An 18,734-nucleotide genomic window follows, 5' to 3' on the forward strand; every position below is an offset into this window, starting at 1 on the left:
AGTTTAAATAAAACAATTTCGATATTTTTTGTTTTTTTTTATTTAATTAAATATTAACATACGTATACAATAATATATTATATCTTGATATCGATCCTAGTGCATAAAACTCCATACTTAAAATCTTCCCAATAGGCTTTAAGGCAGGGTTCATCTGACGGCAGGCAAAACGCCGCAACAATGAGACGCCTGCCCCGTACACGTTAATGATTGTATAAATGTAACTTGACGAGAGAGGATAAAACTTTTTATTATATTAATTTATTTTAACTTATAGCTCTCTATCTTCGGCGATATCGCGGCCAGTATGTGTTCTACCGTGTACGGGGTATCTGAAAATAAAATAGAATGTTATCAGTCAAACGAATAGTCGTAACTTAGCATCTAATTTTATCTTATTATTGTAGCCCACATTTTAAAAAGAGATTATATGATTTTTTAGTGAGATAGACTTCTTTATATCTAATTCACAGACAGCGTAAAGTGCAATCAAATACATATATTTTTTAAACATAGACTTGCACTTGAAGTCTCTTTACCAACTTATCCACCGAGGTCACATCCGATTTAAATATTCAATTGCTGTTTAAAATAGTGTACTTTTGGGGAAAATATAGCTGGAGTCATTATAAGACGCTACATACACTAATTAAGGGGCAAGTAAGTATAATCATTTTCTTTTAGTCAACTTATGCCAACTGCATTCAAACTTGCAGTTTGTAGTCGGATTACATTTGACATTTGGTCTGTCTGTGTAGTGTTAGTAACTTACCTACAACTACCCATTCATTTTTAGGATACCCAAACTCTGTCCTGGCATCAGCGATTGCTTCATTGAGTGCATTTATTACGGCGACACTGAGAACTAAGGCTGGTTCACCAGTAGCTGTAAAATGAAATGAGTAACTGAGCAAATTTATCGAAAGTAGGTAAGTTTTAACTTAATTTTAATTAACCTCACCGTCGCGTCTGCTCATGATTAAGAAATCCCGATTGGTCCAAAATTAGTCTGGCGTTATTAAAATGAGCTATGCATATAATTTACTTATACAAAATAAGATGTATTGGAAAGATAGAAGATATAAGTATTGGACATTTCTTTCTATTTAAATAGGGCATAGTTCTCTCCACTCTATTGCAATCCGGTTTTCATTTTCAATATCTTGACCTACATGGATCTTAGTTATCGTGCTAGATATACCTTGCTCATAAAACTGTCTTTTCCTCAACATGCAGGAAAATCGTCCTACTGAGTCGGCGTTCCAGTTGGTGCGTATTAACGTGGAAAATATTAAACGTACCTTTAGACCTCAAAACTCCAGCCGTATTAACAGAGTTTCTTCTAAACATGATTCTGAAGTCAACGGGAATGTCTTTAGCTCCTGGTGGCTTGTAAGTCCACGTTCGGTCTGTTAGCAGTCTGCCGGTATACTTGTCATACTTCAACTCTTCGGAAGTCCAAAGACCTACGCCCATTATGAAGGCACCTTCGATCTAAAAAATAAAATTTGGATGTAATGATAGAGATGAATTCGATCCTTTATGGATTTGGCCTTTTTTGTCCTGTTGAATCCTCGTAAACTCCCACTTTCTGGGGTAAGATAGTGGGTAGTGACTATTAATGGCTTAACAGTTAATCTGAACCGCCGTATAACGTCTCGTGTGTCATGCTTCCTGTAGATTTAGCCCACAAACCCCCACATACAATAAACAGAAAATAGAGTTTTTGTTGTTATACTTATTGCTTGTCTCTTAAGTCTATGGTACTAGTTATAGGCAAAAGACTTTTCAGACCAGATTTCGGTCAAGCAGGTTTTGTCTCGACAAAAACTGGCACACATTCAAAAAACTATAGCGATAACTGGTCCCTTGATTTTACTCAATTTGAGTAATGAATTTTCTTTTCACCCCTCCGTGGGAAGCTCAGTTCCCGTCAAAACTTTATTGCAAGCTAGAAGTAATTAGGATCATTTTGGGGAAGAAAAATGTAAAACAAAGTCCATCCTACCTGTCCAACATCAATCTCCGGGCTCATGCTGACTCCAGTATCTTCGAGGAGATCAAGCCTCCTTATAACATGGTTGCCAGTCAAGACGTCCAGTTCTACTTCAGCTGCACATACGCCATACACATTGTAGCCGACCAGCCCGTCATTGGGTGACGTCATGTAGGAAGCTTGGAGGTTTATACCTAAAGGATTGGAAGATGGGATTTATCGAAGTACTGTAGTTATGGAGAAACTAGTCGCTTATATAAAAGCAGGCGCAGTTAGCAGAGCGCTGTGCACAAATGGTTGGAAAAATGTATCGCGCATCTGATGTATTCAATTATTTTAAACAATTACGCACTTTACGTTTATATTTTGCTTTTGAAGTATTCTCGATTTCGAACAAAAAGTTTTAAAATGGAACCCTATTAGGCTATAAGGAACATTAAATAAGTCGTGAACAAGAATGTGTGTTACCTTTCTCGTACGCATTTTTGATGACCTCCTCCCAAGTGGGTTCATTCAGATCCTTCTTCGCTGGTTCTAACCTCTTAGTCAGATCTTCACAAGCTTTTAGTGTCGCGTACGCTACAGAATCACTAGTTAAACTTCCATTGGATGCCATAGAATTTGGAGATACGAAACTATTGGCACCCCGCACTGTGATCTTCTCTAAAGGAACTTTTAAGGAGTATGCGCACACTTGAGCTATTTTCGTGTTGATACCTTGCCCCATCTCAATACCGCCGTGGGATATGGCTATAGTCCCATCTGCTTGATACACTGATATAGTTACGGGGTAGTTCCATGAGTAACCTATAGGATAGGACATTAAGGAGATCTTCAATCCTCGTTTTTTCCAAGCATTCTGTTGATTGTAATTAGCTATTTCGGTTTTTCGGTCATTAAACTCTGTGTCCATTTTGAATGACATTATCATGTCTCTTATGACGTCATGTTTTGGTGCTAGGTTTGTAAGTCTGACGTCGACGTGGTCCTTCCCCGTTATTTGTGAGATTCGCTCCATTATATGTTCGCTGAAAGACATACCCTCCGTTGTACCTGAAACAAACACGTTTATAAACATAACCTCAAGGGAACTCCGTTGTTAAGCTTTAATCTAATATTCACTTCCAACTGTACGGATAGGCGAGTATGCAAAGTGATGTGGATTCTATCCTCACGTTAGGACAAGCATTTGTGTGATCCACGAATGCGAGTCTGGGTGCATGTGGTTTGAATGTTTGTGGAAATCCCGCCACAAAGGTTAAACTAGTTTTAGGAATAAGAGTCACCCACATTTATTTTAATTTATCTTTATGTATTCAGCAGCCTCAAGACATTTTAAGGTTCCTGTAATACAAAGTATCTACTGTTTCAATTGTAACTTCTCACCAGGTGCCCTACACCAGGTCCCACTCGGCTTGTCAGTGAGCACGCTGTACCCGGTCACTTTGAACCGGTCGCTGCTGTAAAGGTTGGTGATTGACGTCACGATGTCTCCCGTCGAGTTGTCGTTGAAGCTACAGCCCCCGTCGGAGTAGTACGTCACGTTGAGGTACTGGATCAAGCCGTCATTGTTTACACCACACTAGATAAAACGATAAAAGCTTATCTCTGTTAAATTCTTTCGGTGAGGTACATTTTTGTAATAAGACAATGTACCTACTCTATTCCGAGATTCAAATGAAGATTTTGTTTTATATTTGAAGTTGGTTCATTTCATTATCAAGCTTCATTTCGCTGTTCGCAATGATTGCTAGAACGGCAGTGTTTAAATGATATTCTTGAGATCAAGTTTATAAGTTCTGTGCATGGACTTTGTTTAATTAAACCTATTTACAATATTTTTTAAATCAGATAAGTAAGTACCTCGTAGGTAAACTGGCAGTTGGAGCGTTTGCCGATAGCCCTCATGTTATGCACAATAGGCATAGTAAGCGTCACGTTCCTGTTGAGCTTGTGAGTGACGAGTGCGCTGGCGCAGGCTATGAGTGAAGATCGCGACGCCTTGCCGCCATAGCCGCCGCCTAGACGGGAGACTTCCACAAGGACCCTGAAAAAAACAAGCTCATAATAAGTAGTTATATAACAACTTATATATAAAATGTTATGTTCTACGAAGAGATCCACTTGTTGTGGAACACCCCGCGACCAAGTGTCAAATTTTTTAGCTTGGGAATCTCTTAGAAAGAAATTTCAACTGTAGTTGGAGTGGCCCAATCATACAAAACAAGCTTGGCAGGACGTGAGCAAGTTGGTATACTGGTCAGTGACCCTGGCTGCTAAACAATATATCAATGGTTTGATTCCCACAAAGCCCAAAATCGGAGGAAAAGCATGGGTGCTGGTCCTGTATCTGGGTGATATAATTTCCCTGATTACCAAAAAAAAAATGAAAACTTTTAGATTATTACGTACTTATTCTCGTCAATATTAAGTGCTCTGGCTACTGCAACATTAATGAGATCCATCCACTGAGTAGCAGACCGCACTAAGATTCCTTCTTCAGACACGTGCGTGGAACAGCTCTGGGTCTCCATCGTGTAGTGGTACTGTGAGGGTACGGAGAAGGTGCCTGTGAACGTATGCTGGATGTCCGTGCCTTTGTCCTTCGCTTCCACGTCGACTTCTTTACGGATCTGGTAAAACATGACGAAGGCATTAAAGTATACGTCTTTCACAACTTTCATTTAAAATTTCCACAATTGTTGCAAAGCTCTTTTACCTAAGATGCAATAAAGTAGGTATTAAGTGTTGGGTATCATATTTTATGTAAGATATATTCAAACTTTAAAAGTGAGTTCTTTTAAAGATTAAGAACAAAGACGCAATTTTGAGAAACAGTGTGTCGTTTTAACTTTCAAGCTAAAGCGGCCTTAACTTGCCAGAAAGTTCTCAACTCTTATATCCAGTGATAAATATGCATAAATGTAAGGTATAATAAGCTGTTATACATATTTAACGCAAATACCTACCCTTCTATCTTTATCAGGAGCTGTCAAAGCATCTTTGATATCCAGCACAGGTTTCTCATCCTTCTTCTTGTATTTAACTTTGACCAGCTCGGCAGCAGTCAGAGCCAGACTAGCTGACGTTGCTGCCACTACTCCTATAGGCTGGCCGTGGTATAGAATGTTCTTTGACGCGAAGATTTCCTCATCTTCAACTATCCAAGGCACGGCTGTTGAAGTGAAGGAGTTTCTTCCGGGAATGTCTTTTGATGAGAAGAATGCGATGACGCCTGGAATTTTCTGTGGGCATGGGGAAAGGTTCTTCAATCTTTTGTTGTTTAAGAGTAAGAATCACTAACGAAGATTTTTAAATTCATTTAAATCTTGCTAAGAAATTATTCCAAAAGAACGATCTTGTGGGTAGGTACATAAATTTAATTTAAAGACCACACTGTAAAATGGAATACGAGCAACCTTTTTACTTGTTGTCAAGAAGAACAGAAAAAATGTACCTATGAGCAAATCTCTCGTCACTTATTCATTAATGTACCACTAAACATCTTTCCTACGCTCTTACCAGAGCCGCAGTAGCATCTATCTCCAATATTTCGGCACGACACACGTCGGACAGCACGAAAGCGACGTGAACGCCGCGCGCGCCGAGATTTACATCACAAGAGTAGGTAGCCTCTCCTGCACACTGGAAATCAAAAGTAAACACTGGTATAGACAGATTTTTCTTAGTATCAAAATACTCTTTTACTTAGACAGCACTGCATTTGGCAATCTGGATCCAAAAACAAAAGACATCGAACGAAGTTACCTATTTATTTGTACCTGCCAGTACATGAGTTCCAACTTGCTAAGCGACGAATTGAACTCAGCGCCACAGAAAGTACTCATGTCAAGCCAGCCAACATGACAATTAAATAATTTCTGTTCTTCTCTTTACCTGGGAAAGCGCCTCCAGTTTCGGCACAGGTTGGTTGAGAGGCCACAGCGTCTTGTCAGTCTCGTAGGTCTGCGTGCCGCGGGAGATAGGTCTTGAGAGCGGGATACCACCGGACTTGTATCGCGGGCTCGCGTCAGGATAAAGGGATAGAACTGCCTGAAAATACAATCAATATTTAAAGCACTTTTGGGAAATAGTCTTCTGAAATGGATTTCTGGTCAGTTTGGTTTAAATCTGAGTAGGTAAGACTATACGGTAAAAAAGAGTAGATAAATTAATGTTACACATCCATAGTTTAGGTTAAGCATCTTTATTAATACAAGCCCCTTATTTTCACTACATGACTATGAGAAATACCGAGATCAGATATACTTAACGACATTTCATAATCCTCCCTTGCCTGCTATATAAATGGTTTTTAGATATCCAAATTCAATGATAATTATTTTTTTCAAAATAATTGCAACAATTTGTGTTACAGATAAACATTTACCTTATAAAACAAACCCAAGGCCAAGGTCTTCCTGCAAAGAGGCGATGGTTCTGGTGGGACGTCCACAGGATCTATTTCCTCGTTCAGTTTCTTTAAAGCTTTTAACAAGACTTCGTTACAGAACAAATTCTGTCCACCGAGCAGTTTCTCAGTTTGAGATGCTCTCACGAAGGTAGAGCTGATGTTTCCGTAGACAATGTTCGCAGATTTGATCAAGTTTGCTGTATCCATTTTGAAAAGGAAACCCGCGTTGACTATTGCGTGTGCGTTTTGCGCACGAGGCATGATCTGGAAACGATGACAATAAAAACATTACTCACGTTCAGGGGACTGGTTAAGTGACTGCTCCGTTACTACAGTAAGGTTATTACCATACCCGCGTTGAACAAGAATTTGTCTGATCCACGGACGTTTGCTCCGAGTATGGGTGTCTTCTTTGCTTGTTGCATCTGACTTGAATGTTGGTGAAACCCCGGACGCAAGGATTCAATTAATTACAGCGGGATTACTAAGTTACAAAAGAGTAATAATATACTAACCTTATACGTTTTAACGTGGCTGCTAGTCGATAATGGCGGTAGTTTTACATCAGATATTAATTTGTCCTTCAGGTCAGCATTCATAAAGTCTTTGATTTTCATTTCTACCTTACTTAGGTCACTGTTCACTGTAAAACATTAATAATAATTATAAAAGGCTTATTTTCAAGCAATATGACACAGAAGTCTAGATAAAAAAGTACTTGTAAAACATTTACGTCATTTTGAAGCAGGTCAGGTATTCAAGTTGATGAATAAAACTTACTGATAGTAACTGTTGCTCCAACAGTTTCAAATATCAAAAATAAATCTGACGGAAAGACTTTGTTTTGATTTTTTAAAGCCAAGTTGCCGCCGATTGTCCCCACCTGTAACAAAATTTTAAGTAGATTTCAACGTTTGCATATAATTCAAGTCAATTGGAATTTTTAACAGTCAAGGATAAGCTCGTTTTCGGAATGCACATTCTCGGGTGTGCAGCTTCAGGGTTCTTTTTAGCATGAGTCATCAGGCTCAACCAAATTAAATAGCGAAAAGCCTTCGGTAACCCTTCAACAGTTCATATCCCTCACGATATACTTGTCTGCCACTTAGGGATTTTTTTAACGTCTTAAAAACAATGAATACTTACATTCCGAACAGGCACATGCGCAACTAAATCCAAGTGGCTATATAGTGTTCCCAAATAGCTGAAGTCTGCATTCTTTTTGCTCCAGTCCTTGAATGTTTTCATGACGTCAGTGATTGTCATGCCAGCACCAAGGATCAGGTTTTCATCAGACTGCGTCAGTTTTAGGCTCTCGATCGATGATATGTCTATGATCGTCTTTGCTTCCACGTTTATTGGGTATACACCTGAAAAGGAATAGTTGTTGTAATCGGGATAGATTTTACTCATGTTTTATAGATTAAATAATTAAGTATTTTCTTAGGTTTACGCGAATGTTAGACATTGAAATGAATCTACTTTTACGGATTTTATCGCGGTTTAATATTTGATTTTCGTTCCCGACGTTTCGACTCCTTTGCAGGTATCATGGTCACGGGCAGACTGAGATGGTGTTCGTCTTGACAGAAGATGTTGCTCGTTCTACCTTCATATTTTAATTAATTATTTGTGGTCCGACCTACGCAGTATGAGCTCACTGCGTCATGATGTCTTGCAGCGCTGCTCTTGGGTTTAGCCTTGAGTTTTTGTATTATTGGGTCCCAAGTAGGTGAAATCTTCCAGCCATCTTCTCTATTGAAATTAGGGTGTTTTTTAATCTCAATAGCCTCGCGAAACAATCTAGGTAGGAATTTGGGTTCTTTAGCGAGGATCTGTGGTTGATCAAATCTAATATAATGGCTGGAGCCTTCAGCATGTTCGGCGACTGCAGACTTCATTGCGCGGCGGTGTTTGACGTCAGCTATGTGTTCTTTTACGCTGGTCCCTATGCTTCGTTTAGTTTGACCGATGTAAGAGAGGCCGCAGGCGAAACGTCGGGGACTAAAATCAAATATTAAACCGCGATAAAATCCGTAAAAGTAGTAAAATAATTAAATTAAAATGTACCTTTGCCAGTGTTTCCTGATACAAGTCTATAATTGTCGGTACCCTCACGCGCCAATACCTAAAAACACACACAATGTATAAAATTACAAAATTCGGATCAGATTTTTAATTAGCCTTATTTATAGCACTTACTGAATCATCTTTATCAACATTAATTACTTTTATTCGCAGTTTTTGTGTTGATAAAATCGATTTATTGAGGCTGTTCGACTCACCACTTAGCTGCTTTCTCGTTTTTGCTTGACGCCTTTTAGGTCTAAATCTATTAGTTGCGAGGAGCCAGTGCAGATAATTCGTATCTCATTTCCACTACTTTATAATCGATTCTTATTTCAAATAAATACACTTTACCTTAAACACGTCTTGTACAGTATACGCCTTGAACCACTTTCCTCCAACCAATGCTAGCTCCTTCAGCGAACCTTGATTGTCTTCTATGAGGCACCACTCGTCTTCTGACCTGCTGCATTTGCGATTGCATTTCTTTGCACATTTGGTAATGTGTAGGTCTTCTAAGTCCTGAAAAATGTTGTATGCTAATGACTTGATCTTTGGTCATTGTGCGAGCAAACTCAATTTCCAAGTACTCATCGAATTATGAAGTTTTCACCGCCCATTTAATGCTTTATAGAAATTCGTAAGTTCTAATGATTGGTCTATTGACGGTCAGCTCTAAAACTCTAAATTCTCGGGGCCTTTTGACACTACTAAAAATAAGACAGGGTTACAGAAAAGCAGTTTCATGAATTCTCTTAAGAAAAATGTATGTTGCTTAAAATATGCAACGGTTTACTCATGTGTATTAATTGGACCTGCCCGACTTATTTTGGCTGTGACTTGCATGGCTTCTTCTTCTTTGGTCACCAAAGCTACTTAGTATAATATTAATATATTTCACCTGTAATTTATCCTGCAGCTCAGGATCCGTATCAGTAGCGAAACTCTTGAAAGCGTCCAAGATAGGTCTGTAACCGGTACACCGACACATGTTACCGCCAAATGAGTTTTCCACTTGTTGCGTAGTAAGCTTCTTGTTAGACTTCTCAAGACTGGAAGAGAAGATAACATTTAACTGGAGTCTAGTTTGTTGGAAATGAGTTTTAATTATAACAACAAAACTATTCTTCTAAAATAGAATGTGAAAACTATACACAAAATGTTCGGGTTTGCTCTGGGAGCATATCACCACTTTATTATGTAAGGCTATTAAGTTCGTTGAAAGTATCTGCTTAATGCTTATAGCATGTAGCGCTCTTTCTTCAGCAGTCTGAAGAAGTGTTAGGTGGCAATCTGGTCTATAATTCATCAATTTTCTACTTTTTTTAAAGATTCCCGTATTAAGAAACTTAATCCTTGGGTAGGTTTCACAAACATTCAAGTCACATTCACGTATCGACGCCCTTTGAAGACGTTACGTAAGTGTCACTTTGTTTATATTGTTATTTAGATATTGCGAAAATTACCTGTACATATTCATAACCCAACCAGGCGTGCAGTACCCGCACTGCGTACCATTGAACATGGCGAGGCGGTTCTGTATAGAGTGGTAGCCTGTTCTCCTGTTCCCGATACCTTCCACCGTTGTGATATCCCATTCGTGGCATGATAGGACTTGGACCAGGCACTGGAAACAAAAGAATCATAGTTCAGGAAAATGTAAGCTGGAACTAAGTTCAAGACAATTGAACGCGGTTATAAAGGAACGTTGAGCATTAAGAGGACATTGAGAGCAGCTACAAGCGCTATTTATAAACTTACTTTATTTAGGACTTAGAGCAATTGTAATAGGTATCCAATAAAAATCAAAGAAAGAGAGTTTAATAATTTCCTTAATGTTATATTGTTCCTATGAATCCATATTTTGTTTTGCATAGAACTTTAGATCATCAAATGCTGTTACTCATTTAAATCTCCATTCGTTTTGCGGCAAAGCCCATAGTAAGGCGAAATTTTTGTATTGAAGTTGGCTCTCCTTTTTACTTTTATGATTGATGGTTGTGTCATCAATAGTTTATAAGTTATCTAAATTCCCAGTTAATTGTCAATTCATTCTTACACCTTGGGACTTAAACTCTGGTCACGTTTTTTGTTAATCTGTTTGCTTGCAATGGTTTTTTAACACCAAAGACCGTTTTCTGTTATTTGTTTTTTCTTGTACGACAATAGTTTAAGTTTAAAAGAAAGTGACAGATTGGAAAGTAACATCTACAGGGCCGTTATAACACCTAAAGAATAGAATTGTTAAAGATGTGGAAGAAAGATGCCGTCTTACACCTTGTAGAGTACCTAGTGGAAAAAACATAGCCAGACCAATAAACACCTATTCGTCTATGTAAGTAATATGCACGCCATTTTGTGAAAATGCCCGTGAAACTATAAGTAAGAAGTATATTATGGACCTTGACATTGTAATATTAAAGACCGCAAAAAAACCGAGACTGGTAGATTCTATTGAGAAACCCTTGGCAAAGTTCCAGTTCTTACAACAAAGAACTGCTTGACTCTCTAAAGTAGCGTTTTTATAGAATTCCAACAACGTATGAATAGCCGATAGAACTTATAATAAGGAATCCAAAAATCAAAATGAACTACGATTTATTTATTTAGCCATTTTTCTCCCGCGGCTTCCGAATGCATTTCAGTTTTATCTGACAACTCTTAAATACCCATCTCCTAACGCAATTAATTAAAAAGTAAAAAAAACTTTGAAATTATTAACTAACATACATGCAATCGAAGACACAGACAAACTGTCGCCTTAAAATTAGTCTGATCCTCGTAAATTAAACGAAAAACAAAACGAAAATCGAAACCGCGAAATGCAAAACACGTAAAAGAATTTTTAAGTATACCTATTTACCTTTAAGTTTCTTGATGACATGGGATACAGCAAAAGGATTGCATTCGAATAACGAGTGAAGTGGGATAAACCAAGTTGTCAAGTAAGTTATAATACGTATAGACATGTTATTGACCTCAGCAAGTCAACGACCTTCCGATGTTCTAAACGAGAACCTGGCTGAATAGAGTTGCGCAATATTTGACGTAACGACAAATATTATAAAAATGTGTTTACCGGCTAAGATACTTATAATAAGACTGCTTTACAGGCGGACAGCCTTAGCTGATACTTTCCATTTTTGTTTTTATTGGCTTTGTGAAACACTGGTACCTAATTTCATCCGGTTGGATTGGAAGCCGGCCCAAACATAGGTGGGAAAGGCTAGGATGATGATGGTCGCTATTGCTATTCAAATAAAATCAAAGTAAAGTCTTCGATTCCCATCCCATCACCCATGTAGCCCTGCAGCAGTCTAAAACAAGAACACATTTGGAAACTCCGTTCATGTATGACATCAAACAAAACCCTATCTATCATGCATCAAAACTTCCTTTATCAGTTAGCTAAAGACTCTAAAAAGATCCAACCTTTGCAGAGACCAAAACGCCTTCCAAACAAAAATCATGACTTCAATACTATTCAGCCTATAATAATAATAAATAAATAAATAATAAATGCGGACACATACATTGTTCTGAACCCAAAGTAAGTTGCGAAAGCACTTGTGTTATGGAATTCAGATACAACGAAGGTACCACAAACACCCAGACCCGAGACAATGTAGAAATTTGAATTTTTACATGGACCCGACCGGGGATCGAACCTGGGACCTCAGAGCTAGCGACACCTTGAAACCGGTACGTACGCCACTCGACCACAGTTCTACTGTAACAATACATACATCACTGATTTTGTTTACTCTAAGGTACGTCACATCGAGCTGATGTTTATACAATGGACAATACGTATCGTTGTGTGATTTCCCAGTCACCAATACGAACCTTGATCTCCTCACACTAATTAGTAGATTCACGTGTTACTCGTTCCAGTAAGTATAAACTAATAGTAATACAACAAGAACTTTTCTTGGTAAGTAAAGTTATAATTATAATTTCTGTATCCGTTTCTAATTTCCACTTGAAAATGGCAAACTTTTAATAATTTCAAAATACTAAAAGATTACTTAACGCGGTTATGAATTCGATATTAGAATTTTTTCCGTATTAGTCAATTGCTTTATCACCGCCACCAAAAATGAGTAACAATAATACGAGTATGTAATATTCTAAATTACTAATGGTTCCCTCGTTTAAACAGTAGCCATGTGTCTTTTAAATTATAGTTCATTAAAGGAACGCAGTGGCGCAATATCTAACGATTACTATTTTGTACAAAATGAATTCGATTTGGGTTGTTTTCCAGAAGCTGTCATTGTTTTGGGAGAAGACCAGGCCTTCTACCATAATATCTCTAGTGCTAGTTAAGTGGTGGTATTCGTTAGTTATCTTGTTGATCCTGGTGTACAGAAGTTCAAATACGACTTTACGACTTTAATACTGTCATGCTAGTTCCATACAAAAAGGTAGGAAGGTCTGGGAACGATGAACGACATACTGTACGGGAATATACAGATTGTCTGTAACAACTTCAATTGATTGAATAATTGGTTGTAAGTCAAGAGGAGGGGAATTTATCGCACCTGTGGAACCTCTGCGACACCAAATAACTACTCGTGTGTAAAGAATGAAACATATTACTATTTTCGGATGTTTATTACTCATATACATTGCTCTTTACTGAATAATTTATTATCTACTCCAGTAAAGCTTGTAAATATGGTGAGTATACAATCGCGGACAAAGAGCTGTTAACGGGCTTATACGACAGTAACAATAGTGATTTAGGAGGTGGTGATTGCCCAATATGGATTGACAGGTCAATAAAGAATAATGCCATTCTCATACATTTGAATATATACATTACTTTTAAAGATTCCGTCTATATCGGATCTCTATTACTAAGGCATTGCTGTTTCTTAGTCACCAAGCTGTATCTTATGAACCGTGAGAGCAAGAAAGTTGAAATCTTCACACAGGATATTGTATTTCTGCTGCATAAATATAAAGATTGAGCAATCGATGCTACTTTCATTAATTTTTACGGAGCCCTCAGCGTTGACTCGGATGTGAAGGTTTTATTTAGCCTAAGGCTTTTAGCAACAAGACCTACCATTTTGGCACCATGTAATTATTTATTTGTATCCAATCCTGTACTCATGCTTTGTGCAATAAAGAATATTCCATTCAATTCTAAGGTTATTTAAAAAAAATCGGCGCTCTAAGGAACTTATCAATATACTTACGGAGTTGACAGCGAACACATGTTTCTCCTTAGTGACGGGGTGCACTTGTGAGACGGACACGACGCATGCGCCGCAGCCACCCTCGTGGCACATCGCTTTCGTGCCATACAGCTGCAGGTGGCCCCGGAGGTACTCGTTCAAACTCGTCTGCGCACTCACTTCTGTTCCAGCTGAAACAAGCAACAGATGAATATAGATTATTTACTCTCCATTTTTTTGCCAACACCATAATTGTAAATTCAGTATCGTGTTCGTATCAGTCACTGTGAATACACTGAATATCCAATTATTGTGTTGGAAAAATGCTTAGGGTAATACGAGTAATGTCTAATTTCATCCAATTTCCATTCAAGATCATCACCATTATCATCATCAGCACATATTTGTCCACTGCTGGACATATATTATGCCTCCTCAATCTCTCAATCATCGGCAATAGTAAATAGCAGAATTGGGGCCCTAATCCCATCGTGTTTTACCGTTTAGTACTTAATCAGTAAAGGTATTCTTTATATATTTATGGAACTTTCAATGTGTGGATAAAGGTATCTTTTACTCGGACTCCAGCCTGTTCTATCTTGAGCGAATTCACACTAGTTTCCTTAAGAGTTCCATATCACCCCATCACCAAAAAACTCTTCGTATGCTGGACGACTTCAGTCCTAACCAGTCTTTCGGGGCCGGTCCTTACATGGGGACAAAGGACCAACACGCGGAGGCCTTGTTAAGAACTAGTTATTACGATAACTTATTCAATGTTTTAGCGAGCTATTGTCAAGTTTATTGACATTTATTGTTCGTCACTTTTCTCATAACACAGTAATTATAAAAGTATATGTATATTTATATGTAAGTACTGTGGGATTCGCTATATAATTATATTATTATAAGATGACGTAAAAAACGGCCGGTAGGAACAAGGCTGTAATTAAAATATTTACGCATCACAATAAGTTTTTGATTTTATCTCATTGTATATCCGTTTCAAGAGGAGTAATTATTTCATAGTCGTAGAAATATGTTTTAATAAATTATTTATTAATTAATTTACAAAACGAGATGTTCTTGAATTAATGACAGGCATACACAGGCTAAGAAATTTATTGTATTTTATCAAGAAAAGTACTTAATTTGAACCTGAACCGACGACGCTAGAGTCGATCCACAGTGAAAATATAACATAAAACTGCAGTTTTTCGAATTCCATAAATCGTAGTTATCTTGAATTCGTTAGTCTATAAATAAAACCGTTATCAACTGCACGTGTGAGTGGCGATATGATAAAACAAAAATAATAACTCGATGTAGTCATAATATTATGCTTACATAATCATCTTTGTATTAACAAACAAGACAACTTTACAAAACGCAGTGACTGTGTCATGACATTCCCTCAAACCAGTAGCCAAGAGACATTAATTTCTACAATCTTTAACGTCAATAGAAGACGGTAGAATGTATGGAGATGAACGGCCAAGGTCACGTGACTTATTAAAACCAAATTTCGTTTCCATACAATAACATTAAAAATGCGAAAGCATATATTATGAGTGTGTCAAATCCCTATTTGCGCTGTAACGGCAAAACCGATTTCGATGGAATGGCATATGGGGTTAATAATGCATAAGCTATTTTCATTGGACATTGTTAAAGTAGGGTTCTTTCATGCTGCTATAACCGAAATTCAGGCTGGCGAAACCACGGTTATTATTCCTTCTAAAGTTCAAACAACTACGTAGAATATTTGATATTTACGAAGATACCAAAATCGAACAATCGTATTTAAATAAGAATTGATCATATTCGCATTAATCACCGATTTCAAAAAATAATAATTAGACATCAGTTCTCTACAAAAGGGACACATTGAAACTTGAATATAACAGTATAGAATAAGCACAATCTTTGATGCATAATTTACTAAGATACGCGCAATAGACGACTGGTCAGACCACTTTACTTCAATTGCAATGGTAATGACGACGGAAACAGATTTTCTCTCCGTCGCGTCGCCATGAGGCCATGACCGAGACTTCTAGAAGAATCTTTGATAATATGTTTATCTTAGCATTTTAGTACTTGGAGACTTAATACTGTTCATTTTATAGATTTTAGAGAGGGTAATAAATGGTTGGGGCTTTAGGGCTAAGATATAACGGCACAAGTTGATCGAGCAAAGTTTAAGCTACGCTTGAAACGGTCGGTCCGTACAATGCCATAACGATTTCGTGTTTCGGAAGACACGTTTAATTGTGTGCTGGTATTCATAGATCTTTGACAGTCGTTACGGATAGTCAGAAAGCTAAGTAACCAAGTCTGACTCAGGGGTATCGTGTTGCTCAAGTAGAAGGTGTGAAGGGGTCAGTTAGGCAGTCGTTCTTGTTATACACTGGTACTTGGCTGCATCCGGTTAGACTAGAGGCTGACCCCAAAATACTTGGGAAAAGGCTAGGATGATGATGGTTATGTTTAGTGGAGCAATATAAGTAGATTAAATTCTTTGTCAATGATTTATGTTTTCGAGATAGATTCAGTGCAGATGCAGTTAGCTTAAGCACCAACGACTGCTTTTTGGGATATGGAGTTTTCTGGAGTTGGTTGGGAATGTGCAATACAAACAGCAAGACATGACATAGAAAAGCATACAATGTGTGTCGGCTAAAGGTTTATTTTATAAGAAAAATGGCTTATTTTGTAGGAAAGTTACTGGCAGACTCGTCGGTTTTTTTTTCTCCGATGTATGGAGTGAATGACTTATACCCCATCTGTGTGGGCACTTTAAAAGGTAAACAACCATTTTTCAAATGCAAACATTATGTTAAGTACAAAAGTGAATGACCATTTCTGTGGTATATTTGATTTGGTAATCTTTATTGATGTTTTGTTTTTACATGCGTTTAATTTTAAACTTAGTTTATAAATGAAAAAACACATCAAGATTTTTAACCTTTTTTTTTAAAGTAAGCACGTAATTAATAAGTAAATTTTTATATGTACTTCTTTATTTTCATGATTAATTCTTCTTTCTTCATACCTCTTTTAATGTACATTTAACTTTATTACATTAGAGGCTAAGAATAGTTCCACATTTTCATGCTATTTACTATTTGCTTTTTATATCACCTTATTAGATATTTTGAAGTTTAAAATTAATGAAATTGATCTTAATTCGATAAATTAAACGTGTGACCCATTGAAATAAGTGTGAAACTACGTAATAACACTCTACATAATGAGTATAACTAATTGTTATGTGTATCGTATAGAGTAGGTACAGAGTGTACTTACAGTAATGTGTTTAAGATTTAATTGCTTGTCGGCTTCATCTAGTTTACTATAAAGGCTTGTTTTTTATTGTGTACTCGACTATTAGGAACATATATTATACCTACTCTTTCTGTCGGTTTTTAATACGACCCCCATCGTAAGGAATTTGATTAAATCCGCATGCCGCGGGGAATTTCACAAGCATTTAAGTCACATGCACAAAGTCACCCAGACTCAGCACAAGCATTCGTGTATCACACAAATGCTTGTCAAACGCGGGTATCGATCCCGTGACATGTCGTTCACAGCCGGTTGGGCGTGGTTACCTCAACCACTCGGCTAACCGTGCAGTCCAATGTCAAATTAATATGAATTGCATAATTTGATTCTTATGATTAGTTATCCACTTGACTTACTTTAATTATATTAAGTAACACTCAAATAATTTCAATTGTTTAGTTTAGTATAGATATTCAATTGCGGCTAATTAGCTGTTTACTTAACACTCACCTAATTAGTAGTTAATTAGGTGTAGTAGTGTTTTTATATATTATAATGTTGAAGCAACAAAAAAGGGTCGTTAGTTTTTTGTCTATGAATTCAAAGCATGTTGTGATGTTTTTTTATTTTTAGTTTGAAGTGTTATTATCATAATAAAAAATGTACGTTAAACTTTATCAACGTAATATTTTCTGCTCAAGTATTATTGACATTAAATAAATATTAAAAACTCCTTAGGTATTGTTGTTAGCTTTTGTTTCTGGATGTGTCCGTGTGGATGTTGATTATCGTAATAAAAGGTTACATCCTTTCTTAGAGTTAAAGCTATGTCCTGCTTAATTTTATCAAAATCGTTTAAGCGGTTTAAGGAGCTTATTTAAAATGTATTGTTTGTTTACATAAATAAAGCGATACTATTATAGTTCAAAGACAGCAGCTACAAGGGCAGGGGTAAGCAATTCCATTAAAATCGAAAGAATGGGGGACGAGACAAAAAAACGGCATGAGAGATTTAAAGGGAAAGACAGTCAGTCAATGGTTTACAAAAAAAGATTGTACAAGAAAGAGATCTATATCTTTTATTGAGTGTTTATTAAGCAGGTTCTTCATCCGACATACTTCGCCACCACCCTCAAACTACATAAGTACTTAGCTATGCCAATGCCAAATAAACAAATTATTATAACTCACACAGAGAATAATGATCTCCGTTCACAGTAAAGTTTATTCTATCCATGGCAACACGATAACATCACAATCACTAAAAGTTTGATGCGCTGCGCACGCGCAGGTCTGTCGCGCGCGGTGTCCCTGCGCACACTACCGGACTACCGGCCGACAAGATAATCATTATCATAAAGATAGATTTGTTTGTATAGCATTGTATATCACGCATAATGGTTATATTTGTATGTATTTGAAGCAATAAATAAATATTTTTAAGTTGCTAAATCCGCTATGTGTGTTGCTGCGATGCGGGTTTGATTCCCGCGTATGACAAGTATTTTGTGTGATATGCTTGTTCTTGGTGCATGTGTGCATGTGACCTGAATGTTTGTGACCCGCGAAACCGCTACTGAGCCCATCTTTAAATCTTTTTGTACAGAATCCTCAGTTTTTTCTCTAAGAATTGATGATAGGCGCCAAGGAATAAAGGAATATTATGTCAGTAGTTTTCAATGTCATCTTTCTTTCTCCAATTATATTGGAGGAAAAGGTGTTTAATATTAAATTATGTATATGGGCCAGTGAAACAAATGACCAAAGAATATAAGGTACCTAG

The 18,734-nt window shown here is 37.2% G+C and overlaps 1 protein-coding gene across 1 annotated transcript; it reads right to left on the bottom strand.

Annotated features, from left to right (window-relative positions):
- Positions 1–31: 31 nt before the first annotated feature.
- Positions 32–18,342, bottom strand: LOC113503882 (xanthine dehydrogenase-like). Its single transcript, XM_026886018.1, has 21 exons — positions 18,143–18,342; positions 13,685–13,854; positions 9,944–10,104; positions 9,379–9,529; positions 8,832–8,999; positions 8,481–8,538; positions 7,557–7,780; positions 7,191–7,293; positions 6,926–7,053; positions 6,387–6,674; positions 5,894–6,049; positions 5,519–5,641; positions 4,966–5,241; positions 4,409–4,629; positions 3,860–4,043; positions 3,383–3,578; positions 2,465–3,049; positions 2,009–2,190; positions 1,302–1,494; positions 773–886; positions 32–332 (listed from the first exon to the last, which is right to left on the bottom strand). The coding sequence occupies exons 1-21, from the start codon at positions 18,186–18,188 to the stop codon at positions 262–264; spliced, it is 3,798 nt and encodes a 1,265-aa protein (XP_026741819.1). The 5' UTR covers positions 18,189–18,342; the 3' UTR covers positions 32–261.
- Between the last annotated feature and the right edge of the window lie 392 nt (positions 18,343–18,734).

This window comes from Trichoplusia ni, chromosome 20 (assembly GCF_003590095.1).
Source record: "Trichoplusia ni isolate ovarian cell line Hi5 chromosome 20, tn1, whole genome shotgun sequence".
NCBI classification, from domain to species: domain Eukaryota; kingdom Metazoa; phylum Arthropoda; class Insecta; order Lepidoptera; family Noctuidae; genus Trichoplusia; species Trichoplusia ni.

Bases quoted from the DNA above. Each gene is read 5' to 3' on its own strand.
- LOC113503882 (XM_026886018.1), bottom strand. From the start codon at position 18,188: ATGGATAGAATAAACTTTACTGTGAACGGAGATCATTATTCTCTGT. The intron at 13,855-18,142 runs GTGAGTTATAAT...TGCTTGTTTCAG, and splicing joins CGGAGATCATTATTCTCTGT to CTGGAACAGAAGTGAGTGCG. The intron at 3,579-3,859 runs GTACTTACTTAT...CGTTTTATCTAG, and splicing joins ACTGCCAGTTTACCTACGAG to TGTGGTGTAAACAATGACGG.